General features: G+C 41.4%; 1 protein-coding gene across 1 annotated transcript; it reads left to right on the top strand.

Moving 5' to 3' along the window:
* The first annotated feature begins 1410 nt into the window (after window positions 1-1410).
* On the top strand, window positions 1411-12424 carry plekha2 (pleckstrin homology domain containing A2). The gene is made up of 12 exons (XM_022759004.1): window positions 1411-1649; window positions 5017-5177; window positions 5308-5364; window positions 5896-5944; window positions 6079-6176; window positions 7466-7597; window positions 7808-7897; window positions 7990-8058; window positions 8158-8228; window positions 9077-9140; window positions 10509-10586; window positions 10685-12424. The coding sequence occupies exons 2-12, from the start codon at window positions 5037-5039 to the stop codon at window positions 11135-11137; spliced, it is 1302 nt and encodes a 433-aa protein (XP_022614725.1). The 5' UTR covers window positions 1411-1649; window positions 5017-5036; the 3' UTR covers window positions 11138-12424.
* The last annotated feature ends 3177 nt before the right edge of the window (window positions 12425-15601 follow it).

Here is a 15601-nt window from a genome sequence, read left to right as displayed (position 1 = left end):
TTAGTTTGTAACCAGACAAGTGACCGACAGCGATGTCATTTCTATATAAATGCGATGTATTTAAAATGGCACTGAGCAAATGAATGCAAAATTATGCATTTGTAAGACTGCAACTAATAACATCTGCAGCTTATTTATGAAATTTTTTTTTTACCTCAAGCATGTTTGCAAAATGAAATTCTTAATTGCACAAAAAGAAGACAAGCAGCTACATTCAGTATAATACTTAAAAAGATCAAGTTAACTTTAGTTGCCATTTTTAAGTTGAACCACCTTTATAAAATGAAGTAAACACAACTACATATTAAGTAAACTTAACAGGTGGATATGAAGTCAACATGAGTTATGACTAATAGTTATATTTACTTCGTTTTTTTCAAGGCAATTGGTTTCCTAGATTTTTAAAAGTAACGTCAACTTGTCACATTTTACAGTGAAGAACCTCATCCTCCTCTACTTCTCACATTAGAAAGTATCTCTTTAGGTACAATTGTGAAGCTGTAACTACCACTGAGGCATAAAGCTACACAAATTAAAATAAAAAGAGCTTAGCTTATTTACCATTTCACTCCACCAGAAACACCTGACAATGTAGAGAGAGCTTGAAATACTCCAGAAATTTAGTTTGTTAGAGGCAAAAATGTTTAAGTGAGGTGGGGTTGGGGGATTTCAGACTCATGACCTCGGTGTTTCTGACATTGTGGCTACAGCCCTGCTGAAGGTTGTCCTATTGCTAATTTTACAGGACATTGGAGAACGGGAAGTACTCCAAACTCTTGCACCTGTCACACACCCACTCACCTCCCATGACAGGTGTATGAATTGCTCTATTGTTCACTGTGTCCTCACGCCTTAAAGGGCTGTTTAAAGGGTTAAGGCTTGGTTTTAAGGTTCAGGTTAGACTTGGGTTTAGGTTTAGGTTTAGGGTGAGGTTTAGGGTGAGGTATTTATTTGTGATGGGTAAGATTAGTGTAAGGGGCTAGGGAAAGCATCATGCCACAGAGAGGGAGTGTTCTCACAACTTATGTAACAAAGCAGCTCTCAGTGAAAGTGTGTGTGTGCGTGTGTGTGTGCGTGTGTGTGACCCACTTCTCAAGTTACCACCTGAGAGGAGGCGAGATAACATACACATCGCATGCAGTTGCAGGAAGACAAGACAGTGCAAACTTTTTTATTTTCTGGCAAAGCCTCGGTAAGGGGAGTCACAGAAAATACCGACAAGATGCCAAAGTTGCACCACTAAAGCTGTTGAAATTACAATACGTGAGGTTAGAAGGGCAGTTAAGCCTGTTGAGCTCGGTTTAGTTCCTCATTATGTGAACGCATCAGCAGCACAGGAGGAGGAGGAGGAGGAGGAGGACCCGGCCGGAGCTGAGAGGACGCATAGATCACATCCGGGGCTGGTTTATTCTAATAACGAAACGTCCTACCCGGAAAAAAAGACAAGTCTTCTGCAATCCGACCACACAAACAAATAGACGAGAGTGTGACAGGCCGATGCACGCCGGCTTTGTAAATGTCCGCTGTTTGTAAAAGTTGTTAAAAAACTTTTTTCTACCATGCTCGTATTTACCAAACTCGCGTCTCTCCTCTCCGCTTCGTAGCCGTGCGGGGCGCTGGCTGTGGCGTACACTGACTCTCCACAGCGGGTAAGTAGTCCGTCGACAGTGTGTGTGTGTGTGTGTGTGTGTGTGTGTGTGTGTGTGTGTGTGTGTGTGTGTGTGCGCAGATGGTACAGTAGCCCACAGTAGGTGTGGCAGGCCGTTGAGTCGTCGGTGAGTCAGGGCAGGTCATCTGAGCTGACCATATGTAACGTCTGTCAGGTGTTCCTGAGTAACTCTGCCTCAACACATTTCAACTTTTTCATTACAGGCTCATAATCACGTTGTACATGCTCGTCAATGACCATAAAATGTCGTTCAGTGGCGTGAAGCTTGTGTTTGAGCTGCTGCTGCTGAAGAAAGAAAGTGACCAAGCTGCATCTACCAAATATTTTTGTAATCGATTAATCGTTTGGTCCATAAAATGTCAGACAGTACTGGAAAAACGCCTGTCACAACTTCCCAGAGCCCAAGTAACGTCTTCAGACTGCTTTCTTTTGTCCAATCAACAGCTCAAAACCCAAATACATTCACAGTTTTGAGGTATTGTATTTAAGTAAAAACATTTTATATACCATATTTTAGTGGAAGATATTGTACTTTTTACCCCACTATATGTATTTTACAGGTATAGTGACATGTTATTTTTCAAATTAACATTTTACATTAAAAACATGTGATGAGTTTGGGAACTGTAGGAAACTTTTTAGGGTGGGGACAGTGGCTGAAGGATGTGGTTCACTTTGTAAAAAAGCAGCTGGTCCCCAGCTTTATTTGAATTCTCTCAACTGTAACATCCTCCAACCCTGATATATCAAACTAATAAAACAGGGTTGAACTGATAAATCATAGAAGAAATTTCACATTAGAAGTTTTCAGCCACTCTACTTTTGAATGAAGAGCTGCCAACTGAACGGTTATTACCACAATCAGTGACTAGTAGCAAAGGATGAAATAAGAATATAAAACATTTGGGCTGAGAAGAACTTTACAGACCTTCTTCTTCTCTTCCACAAATGTCAGACTTCCCTCCTTTTAGGAAAGAAAAAAAAACATAACCCCTTTTTTGACCCCTCCTTCCTCCCTAATAATTTTAACACAGTCCCTAAAAAAATACGAGGTACTTACTTGTTAATGTATCACTAATATAAATAAAATTCCACCACTGTCAGCCAAGCTTCATGACTGAGCAGCAAATAGGGAATGTTTGACACCATAGCTCGGAAAATGACTCAAATGATTAATTGATTATTCAATTTGATGCCAGTTCTTTTTCTGTCAAATCACCAAATCTTTTCAACTCTAAGTTAAAGTGGTGACTCCAGCGATTTTACATGTCAAAGTCAATTTCATTGTCGCAGGGAGAGTACTATTCGGCCTGTGAACACAGTTGTATAACGCCTTCACCAGATCTGGAGGGAACTTTTGTCAAATCTGGGAAAATTCAAGTGAAGTCAAGTTGCAGCAGCTGGGTTCCTCGGTTTGGTCTTGCAGGTCAAGTGTTAAGCAAAATCCTGCGTTACAAATTTGGGGGATGGAGTTTGGCAAACCAAGAGTGAGGCTACAGCAGTCAGGGAAGTGCAGGATTGAGAGTCTTGTGTAGGATATCTCGGCCTCAGCTGCATCGAGTTTGACTATTCCTTTGTCTTTCTGTCTGAACGTTACTGAATAGCTCTTTTAATCCTTGTATAACTGACTTCAATTAGAATCTGCTCTATCAGTTTCTGTTAATCTGAAAGGAGGCTGGACACAAATAAAGCAGATGTGTATACAGAGTGTAGGTGGGTTTCACTTCACTACCCTGGATGTGGTGAAGGAGAATATCTCTGATATCACCGCTGTGATCTATGCACTCTGTTCTGTCTTCATACATGCAAACTGTTTACATTAACTGGTAGATTTGTGTCATCCTGTTGCATTTCAAAGCCGGATTACTTTAAGAATCTGCTAAAGTCTGAATTCTATTTATTGGTTCAGTTTTGCCAAAGATGCCAAAGCCTTACCACTGCTTCTCCGAGGCAATGCCAAAGCCAGATGTTTTCTGATACCCTGTGTGCGCGCGCGTGTGTGTGCGCGTGCGCGTGTGTGTGTGTGTGCCAGACTCAGCTTTGGTATCTGACCTGAAAAAGGCTTCTGAATGGTTTTCATCTTTGACCTATTACGATAGCAAAAGAAAATATGTTGGATGTCTGACGCATCAGAAACACAGCCCACAAATTTTTCAAAGCAGTTTCAAAATGAAGTATTTTCCTATCCATCGACTTAAACATAGTTTCACAGGAGATCCACAGCGAAGATGTCTGACGTTTGTCTGTGTTTTGTTGGGTAATGTGTGTGTGACCTTTTTCATGGAAATAATTTCCATCTCCTGAAAGGTTGTCAGCCAAGACAGTGCTTTAAAAGTATTTGCAGAGGGAGCCGTTCAGTCCTGATGATATATTTTATATGACTGTCACTTGTGTTATAATTTTTGTTCTTATTAACAAAAAAAAAAAATCTGTCACAGATTTAGCTTGGTTGCCATCATATCACGTTTGTGGCCTCATTACATTCAAGTCCTTTCCATAAATTCAAATATCTGGCGAAGTTAAGACCTGTGAAATGGGAAAAAGTGCAGAAACCCTGCTTTGCATTTTTTCTTCAGTGCATCTGACTGTGTGCAGTATGTCATTGTGGTTACTTCAAATTTACTCAGCAGCGATGCAAGAGAAACAACATTGGAAGGACTGAAAAGTTCCCCCAGTAACTTAAGGAGGACAAGATTATAAAATGGAGCTCTCACCACGCCAGAAGCCTTCCAACTCCCCCAAAGAATAATAAAAAAAAAGTCTTAAATTTACTGTCAGTTGTCTGCCATGGATGAAATTCTCTTGGAAAGCAAACACGATCGAAATACCGTCGGCATACCTGAGTGTCTGGGCTGAATGAATCTTGATTTTTTTGCTGTCAATAAGTAGCTCAGTGATTCACATGCATGGCATCATCTTAATGAACTCCCCACCACCCTACTCCTCCTCTCCTCTTTTTCCCTTTTCTCCCTCCCTCTCCTCTGTCTCTTCTCTGGCCAGTGGAAATGTGCGTGTGTGCAGATCTTGAGTGCAGTCTGTAATTTTTGGCTGTGGTGGAGGGCCTCAGCTCAGCCTTGGGCTTCAGGGTTTGCTGCTCAGCCTCAATCACGTCACATGAAAAACTGCTGAGTGTGAGCGGGTCTCTTTCTTCCTGTGTGTGTGTGTGTGTGTGTGTGCGTGTGTGCGGCGCTTGTGTGTGTTTGAACACTAAATGAAAGATGGTTTATCCTCCACATCTGCGTGTCTCTGCCTCTCCGTCTGTCTCCTGCTGTTGCTGCCTTTACATTTTGCCTCCCATTGTCCATCTCGCTTGATTCTCTGTCTTTCTATCTGTCCATCTGTCCCAGTGATATGTGATAGCAGCAGTATGCCGTACGTGGACCGGCTGAACCGTGTTTGTGGCTTCCTGGACATCGAGGAGAAGGAGAACAGCTGCCGCTTTCAGAGACGATACTTCATCCTCGACACACAGGGAAATGCTCTGCTGTGGTATATGGACAACCCTCAGGTGCTCCACACATACATGCATGACACCACGCTTGCACAAACAGCAAGAGGAAGTGAAACTGACCAATAGAAGCCGTGTAACCTTGGACCCTGAGCCAATGACGAGTCTGTGTGTTTGTGTTTGCATGCAGAACCTGCCCAGTGGAGCCAGCTTTGTTGGCAGTCTGAAACTAACCTACATCTCTAAGGTAAACCGCTCTGTCATTTCCCTCTGCTGTGGGTTGTAGTTACATAAAGTCCTGTGTACTAACACATCTCGAGCAGACTTTTCGAGCGGTGTGGACGCAGGAATTCGCAGAGTGCACACAAATAGAAACATGCAAATAGGCTTCACAGATACAGGAGATGTCTGGGTTATCTGCTGTTATAGTTAACGGTCACATGCGGCGCAGAGCTGAAGCAGACTTTGTGAAGTTTTCCAGATGTCACGGCGCTCGCTGAGCTAACCAGAGATAATGACATCTGGCTTCAGTGCACTGTTGTGCTGACAGCTCCTCCCTGGACACTCTTAGTCAAATAGACATCAAAGATATGAACTGTTTCTTCTCCTCTCCTCTCCTTTTGTCTCCTCTTCTTTCTATTACTTTTCTCTCATTTCCTTTTGTCTCCTATCCTTTTTTTTGTGACCTTTTCTCTCCCCTTCCTTTGTCTCCTCCCTTTTCTTTTTGTCTCCTCTCCTCTCCTTTCCTCTCCTCTCCTCTCCTCTCCTCTCCTCTCAGGTGAGTGAAGCCACAGCAAAGCAAAAGCCCAAGACGGAGTTCTGTTTTGGTGAGTTTTTCAGGGAAACAGTGAGTCAGTCTCATGCAGTAGCGCACAATGGCATTAATTTTGTTTACACATGTGATACGATTATATAATGCGGTTATTGAGGATATTCATGGAAAGGATGTCTATTTCTGCAGTCATCAATGCAGTTTCCCGGCGGTACTTCCTCCAAGCCAACGATGTGACTGACATGAGGGACTGGGTGGCTGCTCTCAACAGGGCCAGCAAGATCACTGTGAGTGCAACACACACGCACACGCACACGCACACGCATGAAATTATAACCAGATGTCTTTGCCTAATGTGCAGTTAGTAGAAGGCTAAACTAACAGTCATTGATAAGGGATTTGTTTCCACCTGAGCACAGGAAGCTGCAGTTTGTGGTTGTGTAACAGAAGCTGGTTTGGCCTGGGTGGGTGCATATACCAGCGCGTTGCCTACAAATCTAAGCCTACAAACCCTCTGACACACTTGGTGAATGAGGAAATTGTGAATGTGCACAATTATGAGCAATAGCACACTCGCATTGCTGTGGCCGAGGTGTCAAAACATCATTGTATATGTGTGTGAAAGAGCATCACATCGCACATTTGCATTATATTTGTATTTGTTCGGCGACAGGAATGGGACCTTTTTATATAACCGGCAACATGCAGATGTCTCATGACGGCAGATGACAGAGAAGAGTATCTCTCTTTCTCTCTCACCTGCACGCTGACACAGGAAGCAGCGCCGCTCACTCTCTCTTTCACTTCCCCTTCGATTGGAGGGCTACTTTGCCGCCTTCTCTGAGTTTCCCTAGCCTCAATGAAACTGTGTGAAAGCACTTTCTAAAGCAGAATGGACATGATGTCAATGCAGGAATAAAAGTAAAACTCTGACTCATGGATTTCAGGCTTTTATTACCAAAAGATAAAAGTATATAAAACGCAGCTCTTCAAATGATTTGATTTATTTTTCTTCTTTGGCCACATCAGGGTGGGGTAGTTTATATTTTTGTGAGATACTTTGTGTTTGATTCACACTCAGCTGCCAGTTTACTAGCTGCATGCACTAAATCCCAGCTTCACTAAAGTTATAATGTTCAGTTTATGTTCAGAAGTGTTTGTCCACCCCATTTATATCAATGAGTGGAGGCTAAGTAACAGCTCTAAAACATCTCTCTGTATAATACAATACAGCACCACAAACATGCAGTCATTTTTTCCCCCTCTTGTTTCTCATTAATAAAAATGACACATGAACTTTCAAGACTTGATAACAAAGCATGTTCCAGCTGTTTTTTGCCTAAATCGACCGTTAACTTTTCATTGTAATTTGGCGAGTGTGTGGTAACGGTAAGCGCCCAAAGAACTGCACAAGCTGGATGCTTTCATCCAGAACATTTCACAGTTGTTCTGCTGCAGCACAAGGACTCCCAGTGGGAATTAAACCGCTAACTCATGGCCGTTAGAGCAAACGTTACCCCCAGCAGTTTTACTTTCTAATGTGAGTGTACTTAATGTTATCCTGCCTTGTTGACAGGTTCCTAAAGCTGGGCCTGCTCCTCCGAGGTCTGATGTGACCGCAGTGATCAGTGACACTCAGGGGGGGAAGAAACAGAAGGCCTACAAGACTGAGATCATAGGCGGTGTGGTGGTGCACACTCTTATCCAGGTAAAGTAGAGGAAGCTAAAACCAGTGTGGTTACAATAATGACAATGTCAGCGGTGACTGATTTTTTTATTTTTTTTTTTTTATCTGACTGTGGAATTTAATTTTTACCAAAGCTAAAATAGCTTCCACAGTGCTTAAGTGTAAGCTGAGATATCTGAAGACAGTGACTGTTATAATGGTTATGAAGATGGTTATGATGAAATGTTTCAGAATGAGAGTGAAGAGACAGAAGGAAGAGAGAGGAAGGGCAACAGGCCGGGCGTGCTGAGATGTGGTTACTGTGTGAAACAGGGGAATGTGGTGAGTACCCAGCTACTTAGAACTGATTAACTCTGTGTTTGAATTAAAAAAAAAAAATCTGTGTGGAATCTGTAATGTGGTGTGTTTTCCAGAGAAAAAGCTGGAAGAGGCGGTTTTTCACGCTGGATGACAACACAGTCAGTTACTACAAATCTGAGATGGTGAGGAGCCAGGCTTTTTTTTTTTTTATTTCCTGTCTCTTTTTGTGTGACTGCGGTCTTTGTCTGGCCATGTCTGAATTGTGCTTATGTTTGTCGCAGGATAAGGAGCCTCTCCGAGCTATTCCACTGAGAGACATTCAGAAGGTCCATGAATGTCTCGTCAAGTCGGGGTGAGTCAAATGTGAATCACTGAGTCAAATTTTCCCACAATTTTACCTTCTGTCCATCTGGTTATTTATCTGATATGGATGTAAAGAAATGCAAATACATGATTTGTATATGAGCAGATAGCGCACAGGCACAAACAGCATCTGAACTGTTGCAGTTGAGTCAAATAGACCATAGGCTAAAACATGGAGAGGTAGATAAATTTGATCACACGTTGAAGCCTAGCACTGTGCTCACTTTGACAGTAGAAGGGAAAATGACAAGCTGAAGTTTAAACTTTTTTCTTAAAAGTGCATGCAAAAAGGCCAAAAAAGTTTTTCAAATTTTTGTCAATAGCTTTCACATGTTTTCATAGACACTAGAAACATCAACCTTTGGATAAAAAAAGTATCCCGTAAACTATTTCAGCTTCTTTTTTTTTTTTTGGACACCAACTGTATGTTAATCTGAGCCTCTTCCTATTATATACACAACCTCGATTTGATTTTTTTTTAAAGAGAAATGATGCAATATAACCCAGTGCAATTCAGACTTGTATTTTACCACTATAATAAATCTCTCCTGTTTCTGTTATTCGTTTCCTCCTGGACCATTAGAAGCAACACAACTTTTACTCAGACACAGTTTGGACTTACTTTTTTTTTTTCTTTTTTTTTTTTTTTTTCGCAATGTGTATTTCAAATACAAATCATGCTTTATTTTTTGAACACCAGCCACTTTAAGGATAAATCCAAGTAAAATAAACAGAAAGCGATAGGAGCTTTGCAATACACTTGCGCTATCTTATCCTTATCCTATATCCCTCCCTTTAGACACTGTATGTTTCAGCAGGATCATTTTTCACTTTCAGGGATCTCCTGCTGCGAGACAACCTGTTTGAGATCATCACCAGCTCCCGAACTTTCTACATTCAGGTAAAATCTCTTTCACCTGTTCATCTGAACCTTAATTCATCACATGCTTTTCAAATCTGTGTGTGTAACGCAGTCTTAATGAACAGGGAAAGTCAGCAGTCCCAGGTGTATCTGATCTGATGTTTTGACTTGTTTTCTCTAAATGCTCTGCTGCTGATGTGTGGCACGAAAAGTTTGTTTTTGTGAAATGGGTACAGCCATCTGTTACCATAACAACAATAACATCCTGTTCCTTCCCCTGGGAGAACAGCTGATGGAGACGGTGAGGGTCTGATCAGATGGGAAGTGCGAAAGAGAAAGAGAGAGAGAGAGAGAGGCTGCATGTGCTAGCACTTTTATTTTTATCTGTGCAAGAAAAAAAGGAAGCATGACAAACATTTAAACTAAATAAAAAACACAACACATAAACAAAAATAAGTTGAACAGAGATTATTATCACAGTGAAAGTACAGACACCAAAATAAAAAAAATCAACTTAAACTAAACTTGAACTTGAATTACAAATTAAAATTAGAGCCTGTTATTAATATTGATAGTTGTGAGTTTGAAAAGCCTGATAGCGATATATCAATAATAATCATGTTAGTAATAAAAACTAGGGTTTTCTTTAATGTCCCTGCTAAACACGGTAACAAATGAAATGAAATGCCCACGACAGTTTATAAAAACCAAAGCTGCGGAAAATCAAAAGGATGTAATTTTATGCCTTGCCTAAATGCCTCTCTGCTCCCCCTCAGCGCCAACAGTGTGTAACACTAGCTAACATTAGCTTAGAAATGGAGTCTGCTAATGTCAGCAAACACAAATACCACATAAGCAAAAAACTGAAGATGTACATTTTTTTAAATGGGTCACAAATACATACTTTAAGTTTTTAAAGAAGGCTACATAATATCCGAAGACAACTGGGCACTGTAGGTTTTGGCAAACCTTACTCAAATGGGAGAAAATAGTGCATATGTTGCAGACTATTTTTAGTGGGGAATTAATACAAATTTTCTCAAAAAGTATTTGTGGCTGCAGAACAAACTTCACAGGAGTCAAAATAAACCAAACTGCCCGTGTTCATCCTCATGAAGGATTCTCGTTTCAGATTCAGTTTCGCTCATTCATGTGTTTTTACTTGTTTTTAGACACAACAATGGAGGTACTGTATCTGGCTCAGACGAATAGTCTGTATGTTGATCTTTCATGAGATTTGTTGACAGATAAAAAAATATAGAGTTCCTCCAGGCTTAAACTTTAAAATAAGATTAGCAGCTATTAGAAAATATGACACCAGGACAAACGAGTTCAATGGCTGGTGTGAAAATGACTCCAGACATTCTGCTCTGCAACGCTTCATCTTCTGGTAACTTTTCTCTGCAGACAGACTCTCCAGAGGAGATGCATGATTGGATCAGGGACATTGAGATGAAGATTCAGGAGTTCAGATGTCCCCCTAAGGTAACTCTTTTGTCTCTCCCCTTTCTTCTGAGGAAAGAAACAGTGAAACTCTTGATTCTGATTAATAAAGATGGTGTTTTTTGTCTCTTTTATTGCAGGGATTTTCATTTAAACGTGCGTCTTCTCTCTACCGAAGTCACAATGCCTCCTCTGCATCTCGTGGTCAACAGAGTGATGACCGCAGGCCTCCACTAGTCAAGTCCTGCTCCGTGGCGCCAGGCTGGCAGCCATGGACGCCTGTCCCGCTGAGTGAGCCATCCATTATCGACGCAGAGGATGATGACAGCGCTTTCAGCTCCATACCCACCTTGCCTTCTCTTTCTTCCTCCTCCACCTCTTCCTCCACCTCCTCCTCCTCAAACTCCCTCTCTACCCCAACCCCTTGCCCCAGCGTGAATCCCCCACCTTCGACCAGCGGACTGGGGATCCTCACAGCATCAGGAGACGTGGCCAGCGGGCGTCGGAGGCACCGCTCTCAGCCTCAGTCTCACACCAGCTGCAACTTCCCCTTCAGCCTGGATGATGAGAGCATCCGCACCACAGACGTCTAGTTCAGTGAAGTCTGTCCAGACTCCTGTGTGGACTAAAGTGTTGGTACCTGCTTTAAAATGAATGTGACTGGTAATAATAGTATTCCCTGCTAATGAAGTGACACTGTGACCATCTGCCTCAATGCCATGACATGAGATTGGGATTGGGGCCCCCTGCTGGTTTTGTAGCTGCATTGCAGACGAAGGATCACCCAGCTGGAAGGAGACCAAGAGGAGCAATGTTTGTTGTTCACAGGACTGTGAAAAGGTATGATGGAGTGTTTTTTAGTGCAACTTCCTCTGAAAACTTGAATAATCTTGTTGTTAGTTGTTCTTGCGGATTTACAAATTATGGCACATGCTTTCAATCTGTTGCACTTGGCTCCTATTAGACATGTATGACTGTCTCCGGGATCGTGTTCTCACCCCTGCTGTAAGTATTCACAAAGAAGTGTTGAAAGGCATTTTAACACGTTGCTATCCATATGTTTTATATTCAAGCTTATGTTCACAAAACACTTTAAGATAATTTGGACAAAGTTATTTTCCTTTTGAGCCGAGCAGTGTTTTTTGTTCCTTGTTTCTTCCTGAGACACACATTATATGAAAAGCCTCACATCTACTTACCTTCCTTAATAATTAACAAGCATTTATTACTACAATGTAATCAGGTGTCTGGGGGAAAGTATCCTGTAGGTCTCATAAAAAAGGTACCTGCACTCACTTGCCAACTGACTCTGTATCTGTGTAGACAGAAGATGGAGTCAGCAGCAGCTTGTATGTGTTCGCACTATGTTTTAAACTTTCTAATCTTTTAATACTTGGCTTAAAGATCAATCATCAGGAAACTGTGACTCCTCTTTTAGCTTGTAAAGTGATACCATAACGGCACGGCAGTGTTTTCCATGGTACTTGTTGTAGAATGTACTTCCAATATCAAAGTACGGCTGGTCAACTGGTTGACAGCTTTGTAAATGTGATTTTCTTATTGCAGCATTACGTGGTTAGAATGTGCCACTACTTTTGGTAATTTAATTGAAATTCCGCACTTTGCTTTTCTCATTTTTACTTGTGTTTTTAAGATTTTTGTCACAGCTTTCACAGCAGTTATCTTAGCTTCCTCTGAGACGATGCCTCAGATACTTTGTGTTGTTACACCGGCAGTCGCAGCCCTTCTCAGGTTCACCTCAAGACTTTATTGATGTGGTACCATGTTCCATTCCTCTTTCCGTTTTCTGAATTTGTGTGTACTTGTCTGCCTGCGTATATTGTTAATTTTCCTTCCTGTACATTAAATGATGCTTTGTATTCCTCTTGTTTGGGCTGTTTTTTAACACCTTTGAAGTTTATGGGTTGTTTCAGACTTCTCACACTCTGCCATCTAGTGGCAAGTGTGTCAATCCCCGTTTTACCCCAAAGACATCACAAAGAAACTTTGAAGAGTTTTCTAATTTACCTCATGATAGACGGGATGACATTAAGACTTTTAACTTTTATCTTTGTTTTCTCTCTAAAGGGCAAACATGTCCAACTGCCAGGCATGCAGTGGGTCAGGGCCAGCGCATTTGCCCTTTAACACTGTCACCTTAAACACATGCAGACCATGTAGATACAAAAATAAGAATGCACACACTTGCCAATCGAGTGCCCAGAGGCTGTGTTAAGTGAAGTGTTTCACACGTCCAGTGCAAAGGTCCATTAGGTAAAATGCCTAAAACGATGTCCTGACCTACGTCCACTTCCCTCTCTGCCTCCCCAGTGCAGCTGTGTGGCTGCAGGACTGGCGAGAGTAAAATGTCTCCACTGAACAGTTTAAATTGTCGTTAGGTAAAAAAGGCCCTGAGTGCCCGTGAAATGTCAGCTGTGTTGAAATGAGTTTTCAGTCTGTTAAAGACAGAGCTCCTCTAGGTACTGAGAGAAAGCCAAGCAGAAACATGTGGGGATGAAGACAGTGATGAAAGTTAGGTGAGGTTAAGGAAAGAAAAACTATGACATTGCTGATGGAGGATGAGCTTGTGGGGAACAACTTGCATCTGTGTAAAATAAACTCAAATCTGCTGTTTTTTGCCACTTAGACACTCACTAAACTGTGAGGCTTTGGCACATTGGTCTAAAACCTCCAACCATTATAATCTCGTCCTCTGGTGAGCTCCTAATCACTCTTTAATTCAGTGACTATGCACAGTCTGAGAAACAAAGAAATAATGTCTGGAAATATGACAACACACTGGGAAGCCCTTGAGGTTGAATTTTTTGTTCATAAAGTAAAGGTCACGTAGCACTTCAGTTTGACACCTGTGAGTGACAGCAGCTCTGAGGGCAGACGGACACACTGCTCCCTTAAATGTTAATGTTCCCACATGGATGACTCTGCTCTCTCTCTCTCTCGCTCTCTCTCTCTCTCTTTCTCTCTCTCTCTCTCTCTCTCTCTCTCTCTCTCTCTCTCTCTCTCTCTCTCTCTCTCTCTCTCTCTCTCTGCCTGCTTCTGATGTCGTCACACTCTGGTCATCTTAAATGTTACAAAATATAATCATGGCTCCCACTACTATGGTGCTGTATGTTTTATTGCTTGTAGACTGACATAAGGAATGTGTATATGGCAAAGACAGACGTGGCGTGTTTGCTTTGTTTCTTTTGGACCTAATCATACCGACGTCTTTGCTCCCAGCTGTTATTTCCCTGTTTGCAGAAGAAAACCACTAGAGGGAGCTGCATGACACCACACTGTCTATGGTGCAATGAGCTTATGTACCAGCCTTACTCCATCACAAACACTCACATTAAAACCCTGCAAAACTTCACACAGAAGCTAAAAAGCGATTCAGAGTCAATCCCAACATTAAAGCACGATTAAAATGAGAAATTGAGGATGATGCTCAACAATGAAAAATACATGACTTTCCTTTGATTGTGCTTGACACTTTATGTTGCTTTTCATACTGCTTTGTCACCTTCAAAATAAAAGCCCCAACAGAACTAACACGGAGGGATCAAATCAGCACAGAACCTGTGTAGAGTCAGTATAAACACTGTTTAAAACCTTTAATTAAGTTTCACCCCATTGTTGAAAGAAATAGTTCAGTTACATAATTTATTCAGTTGTCAAAAAGTATTAATTGTTCATATTTTGTACAATTATTACAGTTTTATGGTACTAGCTGCTGAATCGTATACCAGCACATGAAATGGATACTACAGCAAGACACTACAGCTGGTTCTCAAACAATAAAAAATAATTTAAACTTAAAGTTATAATATGTAACTTTTCCACATTAAAATGTCTAAAAATGAATAGACTTAAGTTATATATATATTTTTAGTTGTGTTCTTACATTATCCGAAAATGTTTCCAGCGATTCAACAAATACGTAATTTTAGCGCGTCCGTGTCATTTGGTCGCCTGTCAGTGACGTCATATGGCCTATGCCATGTGTGAGCGTTGTGGTTACCTGCTAGAATTTGAAAATTGACTTTTAGCTGGTTTTAAGCCACACACACCTTTTACTCCTCGGTCATTTTCAATTACATATTTTAACCGGGTGAAGGATTGTTGTCATCAGACGTCTGGATCTTAAGTTATCAAAGAAAAAAGCCAAGCAAATGTTAGGCAGCTCGACTCCCGCTGGAGACTTCCTGTCCTGTGTCCGCTGAACTGAGTCTGTGAATCACTGATTTCTATAGTGAAACTGCTTTATGGGTGTTTCTACCGGTTTTAATCCCCCTCCGTTTGTTGTGAGGAGGAGGACACATCTGCGGATAATTCGGCTGCCGGTAAAAACCTGTTGAACGTCTGGTTCGTAAGTTATCAGGGAAACAATCAAAACAAAGGTTACCAGCAGTCTCAGCTCCCAACCCTTACCTGATGTCTCTGTCCGTCTTGAAACACTGACTTTAAACGTGAAACTGCTTTATTCTGTGTTTTTATCGGTTACAATCAACGCCGTCTTTATTGTTTTGATTGAGAGTCTCCGAGGGGCAGAAGTTACATAGGCTACTGTGTGTTTAAGATTAATTTCCATCTTAAATTGTGCTTAAGGTACATAAGATATTCCATCGATACTATTAAATGATTTGATTTGATTTGAAGAATATTACTGTAAAATTAAACTCACATAACTTGAGTTCTTGAGATACAATTTCCTCTGGTTTTAGGTTTAAACTGGCGCAAAAAATGATGTGTGATATTATTTGCCACTGAACCAAGTGATCTGATCTGGAAGGACATTTACAGCAAGTCAGATCACACACACTGGCGTTAAAGAGGAGCACAACATTTAACTAAGCCTGTGCAGAAAGCAGAGTCTCACTAACATGTGTAATATGAAGTCATATTAATGTGGAGCAGGTTTTCCTTCATCTGGACTCAGAGGCCCCGTCTGGACCGCTGCCAAACCCCCACCCTCTGCTGTTCCCACATCAGACCGCCTTACAAACTGAGGTGGGGGGGTGGTTGGAATGTATTTTGCCCTGTGTGATGTGATTGTT

This window comes from Seriola dumerili, unplaced genomic scaffold, assembly GCF_002260705.1.
Source record: "Seriola dumerili isolate Sdu_G_001 unplaced genomic scaffold, Sdu_1.0 BDQW01000017.1, whole genome shotgun sequence".
Taxonomy (NCBI): domain Eukaryota; kingdom Metazoa; phylum Chordata; class Actinopteri; order Carangiformes; family Carangidae; genus Seriola; species Seriola dumerili.
The sequence above is the reverse complement of the archived record's forward strand: the minus strand, read 5'-3'. Positions and strand labels throughout refer to the sequence as shown.

Bases quoted from the DNA above. Each gene is read 5' to 3' on its own strand.
- plekha2 (XM_022759004.1), top strand. From the start codon at position 5,037: ATGCCGTACGTGGACCGGCTGAACCGTGTTTGTGGCTTCCTGGACATC. The intron at 5,178-5,307 runs GTGCTCCACACA...GTTTGCATGCAG, and splicing joins GGTATATGGACAACCCTCAG to AACCTGCCCAGTGGAGCCAG. The intron at 6,177-7,465 runs GTGAGTGCAACA...CCTTGTTGACAG, and splicing joins ACAGGGCCAGCAAGATCACT to GTTCCTAAAGCTGGGCCTGC.